The sequence below is a fragment of the Vigna umbellata genome, chromosome 1 (genome assembly GCF_029865625.1).
Source record: "Vigna umbellata cultivar VRB3 chromosome 1, Vumbellata_1.0, whole genome shotgun sequence".
Lineage (NCBI taxonomy): Eukaryota > Viridiplantae > Streptophyta > Magnoliopsida > Fabales > Fabaceae > Vigna > Vigna umbellata.
Genome location: NC_142165.1, coordinates 95,131,558 through 95,148,280, shown reverse-complemented (window position 1 = coordinate 95,148,280; position 16,723 = coordinate 95,131,558). Strand labels below are relative to the sequence as shown.

The following is a 16,723-nucleotide window of genomic DNA, read 5'->3' as shown; positions in this document are numbered from 1 at the left end:
TTGAAACCCTATGTCTAGAAAAGCAGTGGCTGCATTTCGTGTGGATGTTATCTTCAACCATTATCTGGTTACCCAGCTAATTTTTCAGTATACAATGCAATTCTTAAACCGCATGATCGAATAATGGTAATCTGTTTTCTTCACACTTGATTTTGCATAATTAACTCCTGGTATCATTTGATTAAGCATGTACGTATTCATGTGAGTTTGCATTTGTTCCTTTTTCTATTTTTCGACGAAAAGAAAAGATGGATAAATTTTTGGTTTCACATAAATATTTTTAAAATAAAATAATAAATTAAGATAAACTTATTATTTTAACATTTTTGTTTGCACATGTTAAACACCTCTCTTAAATAAAATAAACAAATTGCCCTCTCTTATAGTGTCTCAGTTAATAAACTCAAGTTTGCCCCATCAAACATGTTTTAAGAAAATTAAATCTTATATTTTCTCATCAACTTTGTTTGGTACGTTTTTATTATTCAATTTTTTTTCTTTGCCCTACGCAAGGGGCAATTGATGCAAGAGTGATTCTCCCTGCACCTCACGGTCTTCTTCCTGCACCTCCAAAACATATTTTAATTTCAATGATACCCTTCACACAGAAACCGCAGTTCGATCTGCGGAAAGCACAAACCCACCACCGCAGTTCAAAATGCGTAAAGCACGGAGATCCCACCGCATTTCGATCTGCGGCTGAGACAAACCGCACTTCGAAGTGCGTTAGATTTTTAAGATTTAGTTTTTTAATTTTTTTATTAGGTTAGTATATATTTATTTTATTAGGTTTTATTTTTATTAGGTTAGTATAATAAATTTAATTTTTTATGTTAGTTGTTAAATAAAATGTTTTGTTTTAATATATTTTGAATTATTTTATTTGTTTGTTAAATTTTGTTGAATTTATTATTTTTCAACATATTATTATTTTCTTAATATATTATTTATTATGTATTTAATTTTATTTAAGTTTTTTAATTTTTTATGAAATTGAAATAATTATTAAATTGTTTATTGAATTAAATAATAATTATTATATGTAATGTTAAATATAATTTTGGATTTAAAGTGCAACAATTAATTAAAACGCACTTCGAAGTGCGGTTAGGAAACAATTAATTAAAATAGGAAACGCGCTTCGAAGTGCGGTTAAGAAACAATTAAATAGATAGGAAGTGCACTTCGAAGTGCGATTAGGAAAAAATTAATTAAAACGCACTTCGAAGTGCGGTATTAATTTTTGACTTTTTGTTAACGAAGGGTAAAGAAGTAAAATTGGGGGTGGAGGATGAAGGCAGTGAGGTATAGGAAGAATCACTCTTGATGCAATTGTGAGTTTTAATGAGATTTCAAGTTGTAACCTTATTCTTCGGTCAATGGGCATTGTATGAGCTCTTGAACCAATTGAAAGAAAATTCTTCTGCTTCAACATGCCATATCCAGGACAGTTATGTCAAATCCATTGTTTTGGAGAGTGTTTGGAGTCGTGACTTCATGTTCTGTCATTCTTAGCACAGAAATATTCAAAGACTCTAGAAGTATATTCTCCCCTCCATTTGTCCTTATAATTTTTATAGCTTTCCCACTATAATTTTCAACAGCAGCCTTGAATCTCTTGAATGTTGCAAAAACATCACTCTTGGCTTTAATCAGATACACCCACATCATTATGTTGTAACTTGCATTCATCTATAAAAGACACAATACTTATTTTGTCCTGGAGAAGGTACTTCAAACGGACCACACACATCAGAATATGTCACATGCAACAAATCAGTGACTCTCACATGCATATGGGATTTGAAAGAAGTTCATGGTTGTTTTCCGAGTAAACATTCTTCACACATTTATGTGGCAGAGATATATTGTGCAAGGTTATCAAACTCGAGAGTTTACGTAAACTCGTGAGAGTCTAATAAAGTCGACTCGTAAACTCGACTCGTAAACTCGTAAGAGTTTACTTTACATGAAAAAAATATAAATAAAATCTTAATTCAAATAAGATAACAAAGTAATATAAATTCAATAAGTTTTTTCGCTACAAACATAAAAAAATAAAATGCCCAGGAGCTTAAAATATTATGGCAGCACAATTTTTTCAACCGTGTAGTGTATTTTATTTTTGAAAAATAAAATGAATGGTGCAATGACATACATAATATTATTAAAGTACATGCTGTTGTAAAACATAAATTATTAAAATATATGCTGCAGTGCTGTAAAGTTTACTCGTTAAAGTACTTGCTCTTAAAACATAAAGCCAAGTTAACCATTGAGGGTTTACACTTACGCACCCCGCAAGTTCAAAGACGATAAAACAAGGTTGACGGCGAGGTCGACAACGAAGTCGACGGCGAGGTCGATGGCGAGATCGATGGCAAGATCGATGGACGACGCGAATGGCGGGAACGAAGGCGAGATTGAACGACAAGAACGAAGGCGGTGCGACGGAAGGCAAGATCGACGGACGGTAAGTTCGAACGTCGAGATGGACGGCGCAACGGAGGGCGAGCCTGATGAAGGAGGGTGCGGCGGAGGGCGTGATCAAACACGAGATCGAATGTGAGAGCTCGAGAATAAAGATGAATAGTGAGCATAGATGAATAGTGAAAACAAAGATCCCAAACTCGCAAAATCGGAACCAGACTCGCGATTTTAGCCGAGTTTAGCGAGTCTACCACCGATTCCACCGATTCTACACCAAAAGCGAGTTTGCTTACGAGTTAACTCGAAAGCACTGTGTGAACTCGTAAACTCGATCGAGTTAACGAGTTAACTCGCGAGTTCAATAACCCTGAATTGTGTAATCCAATCACCATTTTCTAATCAGCTAATTTGTTTAAACTCTGACAATTAAAATGACCAAACCTTATGTGCCAAATCTAATTTGATTTGTCCAAAACAGTGGCTGCAAAACACTGTTTTTCAACCTGATGCAGCTTGATCTGAAAGGTTATGTTCTTTGACAAAGGGGACTTTAACACCAATTTCTGTCTTGAATCATAAACTTTCAGCAACTCATCCTTTGGTAACTAAGAAGCCTTTCTCAACTAGTTGTCCTACATTTAGCAAGTTACCTTTCATGCCAGTAACGTAAAGAAAACTCTTGATTATTGCTACCTTTTCTCCATCTCCTCTGATCAGATATTGCTTGTATTGTCGTCAAAGACAGTGTAGCTTCACTTTCTTGGTCTTTTCAGCACCTCCATATGCCCTTTGCAGAATATCCCAAACCTCCTTTGTTGTTTGGGCTTTGGCAATCTTTTTAAAGTTAACAAGATCCACACACTGATGCAGAAGACAGCGTGCCTTGAAGTCCTTTTTCTTGGTTGCTGTATCCGCCTTCTCTGCAGTGCCTTCTTTCACAGTATCGAGATCACCTCCATTTTTATCACCCGGTGATCATTATTCATTGTAAATTATAAACATACAAAATTTATAGTAAACGCTCAAATTTATTGTAAATTATGTTTATGCGCCCGCGCCACACACACATATGTATATATAAATATATATAACTTTTACATTCTTGAATTTATATTTTTTTTATAATTACTCTGTCAATTATGTAAGGAGAGAGACACACACATTTTATATATTTTATTTTAGAAGTTATTATTTTTATTATTTTCATCCTACACCTTATTTAAATTTTCAAATCGATCATGTTTCAACATTACATCACAAACCACCTACTCTATATTTATTATTTAATTAGTATTGTATTATATATAATATAAATTATGAAATGTCTTTGTTTTGTTAATTAAAATAGCTCTTCGTAACTTTCATCAAACTTAATAATTGTCTTAAGATAAAAAATATACAATAAAGGATATAAGTAGCCATCTTTGTCAGTTATAATGTAATTATATTTAAAATACTACTAAATATTTTACAAAATAATGTAATATATTTATTTATTTACAATTTTTTTAAAATATTATAGACAAATATAAATAATATATATAGTTCAAATGTATAAATACTGAATATATATATATACTTTATGTACATATAACTAAATAAAGTGGTGAATTACAGGAATTTAAGAGCTAGAATGTTTTATGAATATCTTACATTTTTCATCTCTTATACAGAATCAGCACTGTATATCGGAATAAAGTTTTGACAAAGAAATTCATTGCAAGAGCGTCAATATCTCACATTTTTCTTTAAATTTCTTAATATGTGTATGGTTTGAATATAATCAATAATCTCACATTATTTTTTAATAAGAATAAAATCAAAGATAATTTAATTATATTTTTATTTTTCAATTTCTTGAACTACGTCTTAAAAAAAATCATAGAAAAAAGTTAAACTTTAAAACCAATACTTTTAAATAGAATGATTGACTCATATTATCTCTCACTAATAAAAAAATTATATCAATAGAGGGACTTTGCAATTTCAAATCAGAATGGACATTGTACGAGAAAACGAAGAGTGATGCTCCCTCCACCACCCCATCTTCTTTCTACATCTTTTCAATTTTTTTAAAATTCTAAATTTATTCTTTTTATTTTTTACTTTTACCAATTTTACTTTTTATTTTTTAAAACACTAATCTCAATCCCCTCTCACTTTCACTTTCCCTTTCACTCTCAGCAACAAGCCTCCATCCTCCATCCTCCACTGTCACTTTCTCTCTTTCTCTTAATTTTTACTTCCGTTAACACAAAATTTGACAGAAAAAACAAATTCTGCATAGTATAAATTTGAAACATTTATAACTTCTAATAAGTTTTTAAGTATCATGATTCCATAATATAATCTGCTAAAAATTTCTTTCCCACTTCCTTGTCTTTAAATAACCAAACTTGAAAATCTATGCTTAAAATAACATTCGTGCTTACAATGGTGCAATGAAAGAGAAGTATGTTTGTTGAGTACAAAATAAAAAGTGAATACAAGAAAAAATAGTTAGTTCAGTTTATCATAGGGTGTTCAGTGAATCTCATGGAATTGGAAAGGAAATAAAAAATGTTGTGTTAACGGAAGTGAAAATTAAGAGAAAGTGACAGTGGAGGGGGGTGAGGGTTTGCTGCTGAGAGTGAAAAGGAAAGTGAAAGTGAGAGGGATTGGAATTAGAATTTTAAAAAATAAAAAGTAAAATTGGTAAAAGTAAAAAGTAAAAAGGATAAATTTGAAATTTAAAAAAAATTGAAAAGGTATAAAAAGAAGATGGAATGATGGAGGAAGCAACACTTGAAAATGAATGTAGACGGATCTACGGTTGATTGTAGCATGCCCAAATTCAAATAACAACACTTTTATTCAGATCTTTTTATGATCAACGTTGTGCTATACTCATATACTCATAATCTCCATGCATTATATATATTACTCGACTTGTTTATGTATCGTATTATTCTATATAAGAAAAGAATTAGTGTATATAAAAAATAAAACAGTATACAAAATTACACTTATAGCCTTATCTCGTTAGTTTACACTTGTCCACTACTCGGGGTATTTTGGTCTTTTTGTCTGTCATCCTACTTTAATTACCAAAAATTGAAACTTACTGAAACATGAAATGGTAAGCATAATAAAAATAGTAAATTAGTTTTCTTATCCATGATTGAGAATGAGCTGACTCAGTCCACTTTCCTTTTTGGAAATTAACTCATGCTAATTTTGAAGTACATCAGAATTCAAGACATAGATGCTTAAGTACTTTATATATCTACAAAGTATAATTGTTTATTTATATAAATTGAAATAGTTTTTGTATTGTTTTAAAAATCAACTTATTATAAAGCAACGATTAATTTCATTTAAATTTTAAATCAATAGTATAAAAGTAACTATAATATTTTTAAGAGAATAAAAAACCATTTAATGACTATTGAAGATAATAACACATTCATAGTAGAAATAATTGATATATTTTTAATTTAAGAATGTAATACTCCAAATTAATATAAATTCTCGACTAACTTAGAGCATTCCAAATTTTTTATATTTCATACAAACAATGTTATAATATCATATTACAATTTCTTTATAATCATTATTCAAGATTTTAAAATAAATAAATTACTTTGTCAAAATAACATTAAGGTTTAAACCCTTCCTTGGTCCTCAAGTTTGTATGAAAATCTCAGTTGGGTCCTCAAGTTTTTTTCTGTCTCAATTGGGTCATATTTTTTGTAAAAATGAACAAATTTTACCCTAACCGTTAAATTGTAACAAACGGCGTTAGTTGGTGCTGACGTGTTGCGCTGATGTCAAAATATTTGATTACGTGGAATTTTTATTTAATTTGAGAGATTATGACATGGCACGTGGTGATGTTTTGACTACCTCCCTCCCCCTCTGCTTCCTCCTCCATTGTTGCTCCACCGGCGCCACCCACCATCTACAACACAATCACAGACCAAAATCAATCATGGAATAATGGTTCCTAGTGAAATGAAGAAAAGGAAGAAGAACATAATAAAAGAGAACCTGGTTTTTGTTGTATTGATCAACGGCAAAGCGAGCGAGACTCTCGATGTGAGGGGTGTCGGGAGGAACATCGCTGACTCCACCTCCTGTTACTTCTCTAGTCGAATCGTCGACGAGGTTGAATTCCAGCACCTCCTTAGAGTTCAACCATTCTCTTACCCACACTTTGGTTTCGTACACGTTTTTGCTTTCGCCATCTTTGACCTCCAAGGTTATGTAATACAACACCCCACTCACGATCTGCTGCTTTGCACTTATCACTGTCACAAGCTCCAAAAGTGCGTTCTGCTTTTTGTTGTAATCGTCAACGGCGAAGCGAGCCAGCTCTTCGATCTCCACGCTGTTGGCAGCTCCTGGCACATCGGTGATGCCACCGGCAGTTACTTTTGCTGTTGCCATCTTTCTCTTCTCTTTATCACTCTCTCTGTTCTACCACTCTTTATACCCAAAAATATACCAAACCTTATCTTCTTTTCATTGAATTTTGAATGGTAGAGAAACAGTATACAAATATCTCATGAAAAAAAAAACAAAAATCAATGTATCTCGTTTTTCTGTCTTTTACGAGATTTTATTTGTGGAGCTATTCTTATTTATTACACGTGGATGTTTATAGCCACAAGAATTTGAATCGTAGGTTGTATTTTTACAAGTATTGCTTTTTGTTTTAGAGAATCGCTCAGAGACGACCTTTCCCTTCCAGAATTTCTGAAAGTTGATCGTTCCATTCGAGTATCTCTGAAAGGTGATCTTTCGCTTCCAGAATTTCTGAAAGACGATCTTTCCCTCCCAGAATCTCTCAAACGTGATCTTTCCCTCCCAGAATCTCTCAAAGGTGATCTTTCACTCCCAGAATCTCTCAAATTAATGTGTACCTGTAACTGAATCGAGAAGAATGGCATTTTTTTGGTCTGTGATTGTGTTGTAGATGGTGGGTGGCGCCGGTGGAGCAACAATGGAGGAGGAAGCAGAGGGGGAGAGAGGTAGTCAAAACATCACCACGTGCCATGTCATAATCTCTCAAATTAAATAAAAATTCCACGTAATCAAATATTTTGACATCAGCGCAACACGTCAGCACCAACTAACGCCGTTTGTTACAATTTAACGGTTAGGGTAAAATTTGTTCATTTTTACAAAAAATATGACCCAATTGAGACAGAAAAAAACTTGAGGACCCAACTGAGATTTTCATACAAACTTGAGGACCAAGGAAGGGTTTAAACCTAACATTAAGGAACAAAGAGTAGAATAACTTAAAAGTATATGTTAGTGTTAGTCTATCATCAATTCTACTCTGGACTTGCACCACTGTTGTTATAGGCACTCGGTATTTTTTTACTTACTTGAAATCCACAATCATAGTAGAACATACAAATATATAATAAGGGTAAGCAAGAATACAAATGATGAAAAAAAAATATTTTTGTAGAATAAATTAGTAATCTTTTAACTATACACGATCATACTTTAAGTTCTACACATCATACAAAAAATTCAATAACAATTGCCTTCAAAAGGTTATATATATATATATATATATATATATATATATATATATATATATATATATTATATATATATATATATATATATATATATATAAAAAAATCAATCAATTATTCAAGTTAATTCATACAAGAAAAACTATCTAAATTCTGTCAAACGCCCACGATTGTCACTCAATACAACTTAAACATAGGTGAATTTCTCTCAACGCTTGTTAGATGATAGTTAGCGAGCTCAATATTCACCTAGCAAGAGTAATCCTAGAACTCTCATGAGTTAAATGGATTAACTCGTCCAACGACAACCAAGTCAGAGGTCCACTATTTAAGTGATGCCTAACAACATGATAGTGATGTTCAATAATATAACAAAATTCTAACTCTGTGTGAACTTTAATTAAGTAATTTTGATACTTTGTGAGTCATTCCCTTATTTAACAGAACGTCATAATCCCTAAAAATTCATGTTCTTAAATGAGATCAGTCTCAAATCAGTTCAATTCAAATGTCTCACAAAAATGTGTTTAATATAACAGACAAAAACCAAGACATTTCACACATTAATTCATTCTCTAATAGTAATCGAATCAAATTCATTCTTCATCTTTTATAACAATTCACCTTAAAGAGAATCATGCATTTATCATAGTCAATTCCATTCAAACCATTTCATAAAAAAACACATGATAATTATATATATATATATATATATATATATATATATATATATATATATATATATTAACTTTCCTTACTTACTAGTAAACGGTATCTATAAATACTAAGCTTTCTAACCAGTAAGATATACAAAAATATCTATAAAGAAGATATAAATTAATTATACAATCACACTTATCTTTAATCGAACAAAGATTGCTCATTGATCCCAAAAACACACATATAATCTAATTATCCCCATGTAAATCAAAACCCTAAGTGACTCTAAAAGAACTGTAAGAAAAACTTATTCTTTTCATAAATTGATTGGATATACAAGACATTATAAATTATTTACTAATTAATAATATAAATTAAAAAATTACAACTAATTCGGTTCTTTGTGTAAAATAAACTGTTTCAATAAATTCATTATAACTCTTATATTGCTATGTTTTAGGAGATATAAATATAATCTTAAATTAGGCAGTCATAGCAGTGGTTAACAACATTTAAAAAATATTAATAATATTGTATCTGTTGAATTGTTAGAGTCCTCAAGATTTTTTATAATATAAAAAAAAACATAAGAATGTTTTGTAATAATATTTATTATCATTATTAAAAAAAAACAACTACCTCAACAGATTAGAACTTATTTCTACTCATAATTCAGAAATAATTTACCTCTTACAAAAAGATCTCAATTGTTTCATGTTCATATCTAAGGTTGCAGTGAAACGACCATCCACTGATATTGGTTATAACAATAAAAACTCTTTTTAAACAATAAAATAATTTGAATAAAAAAATGTCAGCACTCGAACCTCTGAAGAAAATAAAAATCTGAATTTTATCATAGTTTTGTATATGTTTCCTTTTCCCAATCATATCGAGAATGGTGGCAGAGATTGAGTGGCGACATGATTTTTAACTTCGATGTAGTCTTGACTTAACGACAACTAAAGTCTCTTTCACCACAAACAAACAAAAACAAAATGGAAAGACCGCCATCACTACTTTTTTTTTCTTTCCACTGCCAAATAAACAACCTTATTTATTCATGCTAATGCCCAAATGCCAAATGGTGTTTGGTAAAGTGGAGAGCATTGAAAAGGATCATCACTACCTTCCTTTTTCCACTTCAAAAAATTTTATCATCCCAAACTATACCTTTTTAAAGCCATAATTTAAGCCATCCACACGTTTGTCCTTTTTCACATTGTACCATAGGATATCTGAATTCACCAACTGTCGACGAGTATCACGGACGACAGAGTGTCGACCCATCTCACAATCGCAGGAGTATCGAACACTCCTTAACGCCAATCATTTGTGAGGTCGACACTCATTTTGTTGATGTCGACGTACTGGCAGACCACAAGCCATCGACGATGTCGCGACATCTATCGCTCTCACGACATTTCATATGTTTGTGTCGACGCAAACAGTGGTCGACATATAGTGAACGATATCATAATAAACGGTTCAGCAGTTAAGAATAAGCAGTTACAAATATTAGCTAACGCAACGCCACGAATCACGCAAGTAATTGACTCAGTATCAGACACGACCTAGCAGTTACAACTTCCAAATAGTCCAAAGGTACGTTTTTCCCCTTAGAGAAATTAAGAAAGAGAAATTATTCTTCTTCTTGAACCAAAAGATTGAGGTGACCCCTTTTCTGACTTGAGCGTCGGAATGCCTTTGCAGGTACCCAGCCCACTTTCCCATCAGAGAGGATAAGGAAGAGAGATATCACGGTAACAGCATCGCAGGAAGGAGCAGTGGAGATTTGTTAAGTTCGTATCTCGGTTTCACATTCATACAGAAACACACACTATTTTTTCTAACCATCATATTCATTCAAACGTTAAAACTAATGCAATGTTTCTTCCTTAGTATTAGAATTGATATCATCACAATTCAAACTGGTTTTGAACACACATCATCCTTATCCTTCCCTTGCCGTATGGGTTCGGGGTCGGTGATGCTTTTTCAAACATCATCCTTATGTTTCTCTTGCGCAATAATAAGGGAATTCATTTATAGCATTACTTTTCAATTTTTATGGCCAAATGGGAAAGTTGAAAAAACACAACACAGTCAAACTGAGGTGGTCCACAATACCAAAATCATTCATTGCGGCTTTAATATTATTCTACAGAAAAACGCTTTCTATACAGTGGCAACCATCCTTGCTGACCTTCATTCTCTATTGGAATTGTAATGTGAACCGATCTGTCTGTCAGCAACTCGAAGTTAATTAATTTGCTATGTTCTCTCTTTCAAGACGCTTCGTTTCTCTATGCACAAGCACAAACTAAACCTCCACATTCAGTGTCTTAGATGAAGTCTCCAAAACAAAGACTAACCGGGTGACTGTTGACCAACAACCCCAAACCAAAGCTAAAACCTTTGAGACAAAAGCTCATATGGGTGTCTCTCTTTCTGTTTAGTTTTGGAGAATTTTCAGTCCAGAATTGGAAATGAGTTTCCTTCATTTCCTCCTTCTGTGTGTGTTGGTTGCATTTTCCAGTTCACACCTGGTTCGTGGAAATGCAGAGCTAAGAGCTCTGATGGACCTGAAAATATCTCTGGACCCAGAGGACACGGTGCTTGCCTCGTGGACCAGTGATGGTGATCCGTGCAGTGGTTCGTTCTTGGGGGTTGCGTGCAACGAGCATAACAAAGTGGCGAATATATCATTGCCAGGAAGAGGTCTTTCTGGCCGTGTCTCTCCAGCTGTGGCTGAACTCAGATGCTTGTCAGGTCTATACCTACATTTCAACCACCTCTCTGGGGACATACCCAGAGAGATTGCAAATCTAACAGAATTGATGGATCTCTATCTCAACGTTAATAATCTATCTGGAACAATTCCCCCTGATATCGGGAACATGATTAGTCTCCAAGGTTAGTATATAGTTTTGTGGTAGCTTATCTTTAGTTTGTATCAAGTTATCTACAGAAACGAAGCCTCATTGCTTAATCTTAAATTCTATTAACTGCTTTGAGTTGAATACCTTTAATGGGGGAAGGAAATTGTATTAGTTTGAATTTTGCGAATTATCTGAAAACTCTGTCAGTTAAGTTGCGTTACTACTATTATGATATGGATTTGACTAAGTCCAGCTTCCAAGTTGGGTGTCCAGAACTGTAAATGTACTTCTCCATTCCATGCTTATCTGTTAGTATGCATTATTCATTTCCATTTTGTTAAAAATGAATGATACTGAATGAATCCAATTAATCCCTTTTAATTGATTTTCAACAAGCCTACCTGTATTTGGTATCAAATTTGAGGGGTTTTTGTTAGAGTTTTGTATATTAATCCAAATTCTCCTGCTCTTCATACTTTAGTGCTGCAGTTAGGCTATAACCAGTTAGAGGGGAACATACCCAAGGAACTGGGTTCGTTGAAGCAGCTTAATGCTATGTCTTTGCAACATAACAGATTAACTGGTCAGATTCCTCTAACCTTGGGTAGCTTGGAGAACCTAAGGAAGCTATATTTGAGCTCTAACAACTTCAATGGCATAATCCCTGCAACACTAGCTGATATTGCAAACTTGGAAGTTCTAGATATTCAAAACAATTCTCTTTCAGGGACAGTTCCTTCTGGTATGCCATTATTCTTATTTTATTGTTGACCTATTTTTTATACATTTGGACATATACTGATTAGTACTTTAAAATGAAAATGAAGCATTGCGGAGATTAGGGGAAGGATTCAAAGGTGCAGACAACCCAGATCTCTGCGCAGTTGGGTTTTCTACTTTGAAAACTTGCAACAATGATACAATATATGGCGTTGGTCAGATTAGTTCCGGAAATATATCCATAAATAATAATCCCTCGATAACTTTCTCGAATCCTGCAAATACCCACTTGAACTGTAGCCAAATTCATTGCTCAAAATCAAGAAGGTTTCTCCATCTTGTCATTGCAGCAAGTGTGACAACTACCATTATAACATTCTTAAGTTCTGGAATTTTCGTGTTTGTCAGATACCGTCGCCATAGGCAGAGGGTTAGGAACACGTCAGATTGTTCTGAAAGCCAACCTAGTCCTAACCTGGCCAAAGATTTCTACAGAAGTTCATCACCACTTGTTAATCTTGAGAATTACTATAATGGTTGGGACTCAGTGGCCGATGGTCAAAATGCAAGTGGATTATCCCTTGAATATCTGAACCGTTTTAGATTTAATATAGATGAGATAGAATCCGCAACACAACACCTTTCCGAGGCCAATCTACTGGGTAAGAGCAAACTCTCAGCAGTCTATAAAGGTGTTCATAGAGACGGTTCTCTTGTGGCCATTAGAAGCATCAGCGCGACTTGCTGCAAAACTGAAGAAGATGAATTTTTGAAGGGGTTGATCCTATTAACCACTCTGAGACATGAAAATATTGTTAAGATGAAAGGTTTCTGTTACTCAAGGAGCAGAGGTGAATGGTATTTTGTCTATGACTTTGCCACCAGGGGCAATCTGTCTCAATATCTTGACAAGGAAGATGGAAGTGACAGTGTACTAGAATGGTCGAAAAGGGTTTCTATCATCAGGGGTATTGCAAAAGGTTAGTTCTTCTCCTTTCTCCCGTTTCTGCATCAGATGCAACTCTGGATATCTGTTTGATATTGACTTTTCTTTCACGACCAGGTATTGGTTATTTGCACAGCGACGAAGCAAGCAAGCCTACAATAGTACACCAAAACGTTTCAGTTGAAAAGGTTATTCTAGACCATGAATTTAACCCCTTGATCATGGATGCTGGCCTCCCTAAGCTTCTTGCAGAGGATGTAGTTTTCTCAGCTCTTAAAGCAAGTGCTGCCATGGGATACCTTGCACCAGAATATATTACAACTGGGCGATTTACGGAGAAGAGTGACACATATGCTTTTGGGGTCATTGTCCTTCAAGTTCTATCTGGAAAGGCATTGGTGGGGGGTTCAATCCGGGTTGCAGTTGAAGCTTTTAGATTTGAAGATTTTGTTGACACAAATCTGAAGGGAAATTATTCTAAATCTGAAGCTGCAATTCTTTCAAAGCTTGCAATTATGTGCACCAATGAAGTGCCAGAGCAAAGGCCAACCATGGTGGAGGTGATTCAAGAGCTGGCCATGCTTCCTCTCCATCCTTCATAATCTACCACTTTATGTCTTATTCCTAACATATCTTTTGCCAAATAATTGTTTATTCTGGACATTCATTTCGTTCAACTCATACTTTTACTCTGTAAATCCACAAATCCAGGGGAATCCAATGCTAACTTTACATCATAAATCATAAAAATATTAAATAAAGCAAAATTGGAAATCTTGATTCTCTTTCGTCTTCTATTTTATGAATAGTCGAATATAGTCTTTCTCACTTAACACCGTTAAAATGTCAACCAACGCTTCACTGTCACGTCTATCTGTTTACACACGTGGCACGTCCGGACACGTTTTGTACAACTAGCACAACTCATAATTTATCCTTGAATTGAATTTATGCTAATCTTACTTCTCATTTAACCAAATATTTTTATACGTAATGAACAGACATTAAAAAATACAGTAGAAAATACTTTATAAATACTAATCTTTCATAGAAAACTAAAAATAAATTGAACAAAATTTTGGTTTAGCATATCCAGGACCGATGCGTGAAGCAAATTTTGAAGGATTTAAAATAACGTCCTCTAACTATAGAATTGTGATATGACATTTTGAATTGTTTAAAATAAATTTAGTTACTTTAATAAACTGCCTCTGCGTAAGAATAAAACAATATTTTATTAAAATTTATGATTAATTGTAAATTAAATATAAAAATTGTAAATTGTTTGAAAATTTTTCCCACAGTTTTATAAAACTGTTTAATGATAATGTGAGTATAAATTGTTTAATAATAATGTGATATAATAAAGACAATATATAACAGTTTTCAATACATGAAGATCATAAATAACATTTTTCAATATATGAAACAATCTGAGTTGCTTGTATTAAAAATACTCTTATAGTTTTCAATTTAAAATTTTTCTATTTCTTCTCCATTTTTAAATAAAGACATTCAATCTTTTAATTTTTCAAAATTGGTGATTTAGTCCAAATATTAGTAGACAATTCCAATTTAAACGCTAATTTTACATTATTTACCTATGATGACTTGGGTAATTATCACATGCTAAATTTTAGTTTTATATTCTGATGAGATTAAATTATTTGATGGATTTTATTATAAATAAATAAATAAAAGAGATGAAAATGAGAATCCAAACTTCAATTTTGTTGACTTGTTGTAATCCTTCCATTTTTCTTAAACCTTTATCATAATATCTTGTTGTTGAAGAAACATTAAAGAAAAAATATGTTAAATATAACTTTAAATTATGATCATCTAATGAAGAACATAAAACAATATTTGTTGAATCGTGTCTATAGTTAAAATTAGGTGATCTTCTACTAATGTGTATAATTGAACTATTTTTTAGTACTAATTAAATGTCTCTAATAAGTACGAATGTGTTTAATGATGTGTGATGTGAGTGTCTACTCTTATAAACTTTAAAATGATATAAAGTGTATTTTAAACAATTTTATGTTACAATTGAGATATATACATAAAATATTATTTTAAAACAAATTACATTATTTGATGAGTAATAATCTTAATGCCTTTGATCGTGTTTGATTATTCGTGTCTCTAATAAAACAATATTTGTGTTAATAGGATAATATATGTCGAGGTTTCTATATGAGAGATGTCTTATGATCGGAAGTATTAAGGGGTTTATTTAATGTAAAAGAAGTATGCAATTATATATGTATTTAATTGATCTTTATGTTTGAAATTAATCTGCGGTAACATTTTGGGATTTACATTATTTTCTGTCTTTGTAACTATTCAACATCAAAAGCTTGCGAAGAAACATTAAAAAAAAAAGTCAATTTAGTCTTCTGTTGAATTATTAAAGCAACTTGCTCAATAATTAAGCGATCATGAAAAAGTATATTTGAAATATTAATTCACGATGACCACATTAAAGGAGGGAGAATTTTGTTCATGTTATGAATGCATGTTGTGTCATTACACTAAAAAGAAAAAAGTTAAAGGAAATGAATGAGATGACTCAAAAGATGGTTCAAATAGGATCTATTCTTAAATCTTAAACTGTTGATTTTTTTTTTCCTATTTTTTCTCCTTTGTGTTAATTGTTCTTATTATTTTCATTTGCTTTTACGTTATATGGTTTAGTTATTTCCTTCAAGTGAGAACCAATAAAAAAAATACAATCCTTAAAATTTATGAAGGTTAGTGTTATTATTGATGGATCTCTAAAAAAAATCATGTGAAGTGATATAACATGAATTTAAACTTAACTCAATCCCTACTTAAATAATTTGTGAATCAAATCCTTAAAATAATGAATTGATATATGTTTTTTTTTCTTAAAAGATACTTAAATTTTTTTATTTCTATATATGTAATATGAAATTAGAGAATTTTCAATAATTATATATAAATATGTTAAATTATGTAGATTGATATTTTCCTTTACTAGATAAATAAGTATTCCAATTTACAATATATAAAATAATAATTGAACCAAAACTCGAATTTAAAAGTCCTTGTAGCTTTAGTTTTAAAGCGCGTAACCTTACCGTCTTAAATGAACTAAAATTATAAGTATTAGAAGAAATTGATCTGTTTTATACGACGGGAGAGTAGTAATGAAATTATGCACTGGACGTTATTCACAATAATCTACTTGTAATTACACCTTCTATTTTTATCAATATATTTTGTTTTATTATCTAAAAGAAAGATCACGATAAATGAGATGTAAATTATACCGATCGATCTTTTTAATTTCAGCTCATCTGGTTTGAAATTTCATGAGTGACAGGTTATAATAAAAAACAAGTTTAATAATTAATTATAAGTTATTATGTTAAAAGAGATTAAAAGATAATTGAATCATTATCAGATCATCATTAAGGTAAAAACTCATCCAAGTAAGATATAATTAATACTTTTGAATTTATTAAGTTTTATTTTAACAGAACACTAATTTAAATATCGAATTATCTTTAACCAATAGTCAT

At 32.0% G+C, this 16,723-nt stretch overlaps 2 protein-coding genes across 2 annotated transcripts; one reads left to right on the top strand and one right to left on the bottom strand.

The window, feature by feature from the left end:
• Window positions 1-6,234: 6,234 nt before the first annotated feature.
• LOC124828909 (cysteine proteinase inhibitor-like) lies at window positions 6,235-6,892 on the bottom strand. Its single transcript, XM_047302303.2, has 2 exons — window positions 6,460-6,892; window positions 6,235-6,370 (listed from the first exon to the last, which is right to left on the bottom strand). Exons 1-2 carry the CDS (start codon window positions 6,856-6,858, stop codon window positions 6,266-6,268), a joined length of 504 nt encoding a protein of 167 aa, XP_047158259.2. The 5' UTR covers window positions 6,859-6,892; the 3' UTR covers window positions 6,235-6,265.
• A 3,905-nt stretch (window positions 6,893-10,797) lies between these two features.
• On the top strand, window positions 10,798-13,955 carry LOC124828935 (proline-rich receptor-like protein kinase PERK9). The gene is made up of 4 exons (XM_047302334.2): window positions 10,798-11,540; window positions 11,988-12,248; window positions 12,334-13,206; window positions 13,290-13,955. The coding sequence occupies exons 1-4, from the start codon at window positions 11,114-11,116 to the stop codon at window positions 13,772-13,774; spliced, it is 2,046 nt and encodes a 681-aa protein (XP_047158290.1). The 5' UTR covers window positions 10,798-11,113; the 3' UTR covers window positions 13,775-13,955.
• The last annotated feature ends 2,768 nt before the right edge of the window (window positions 13,956-16,723 follow it).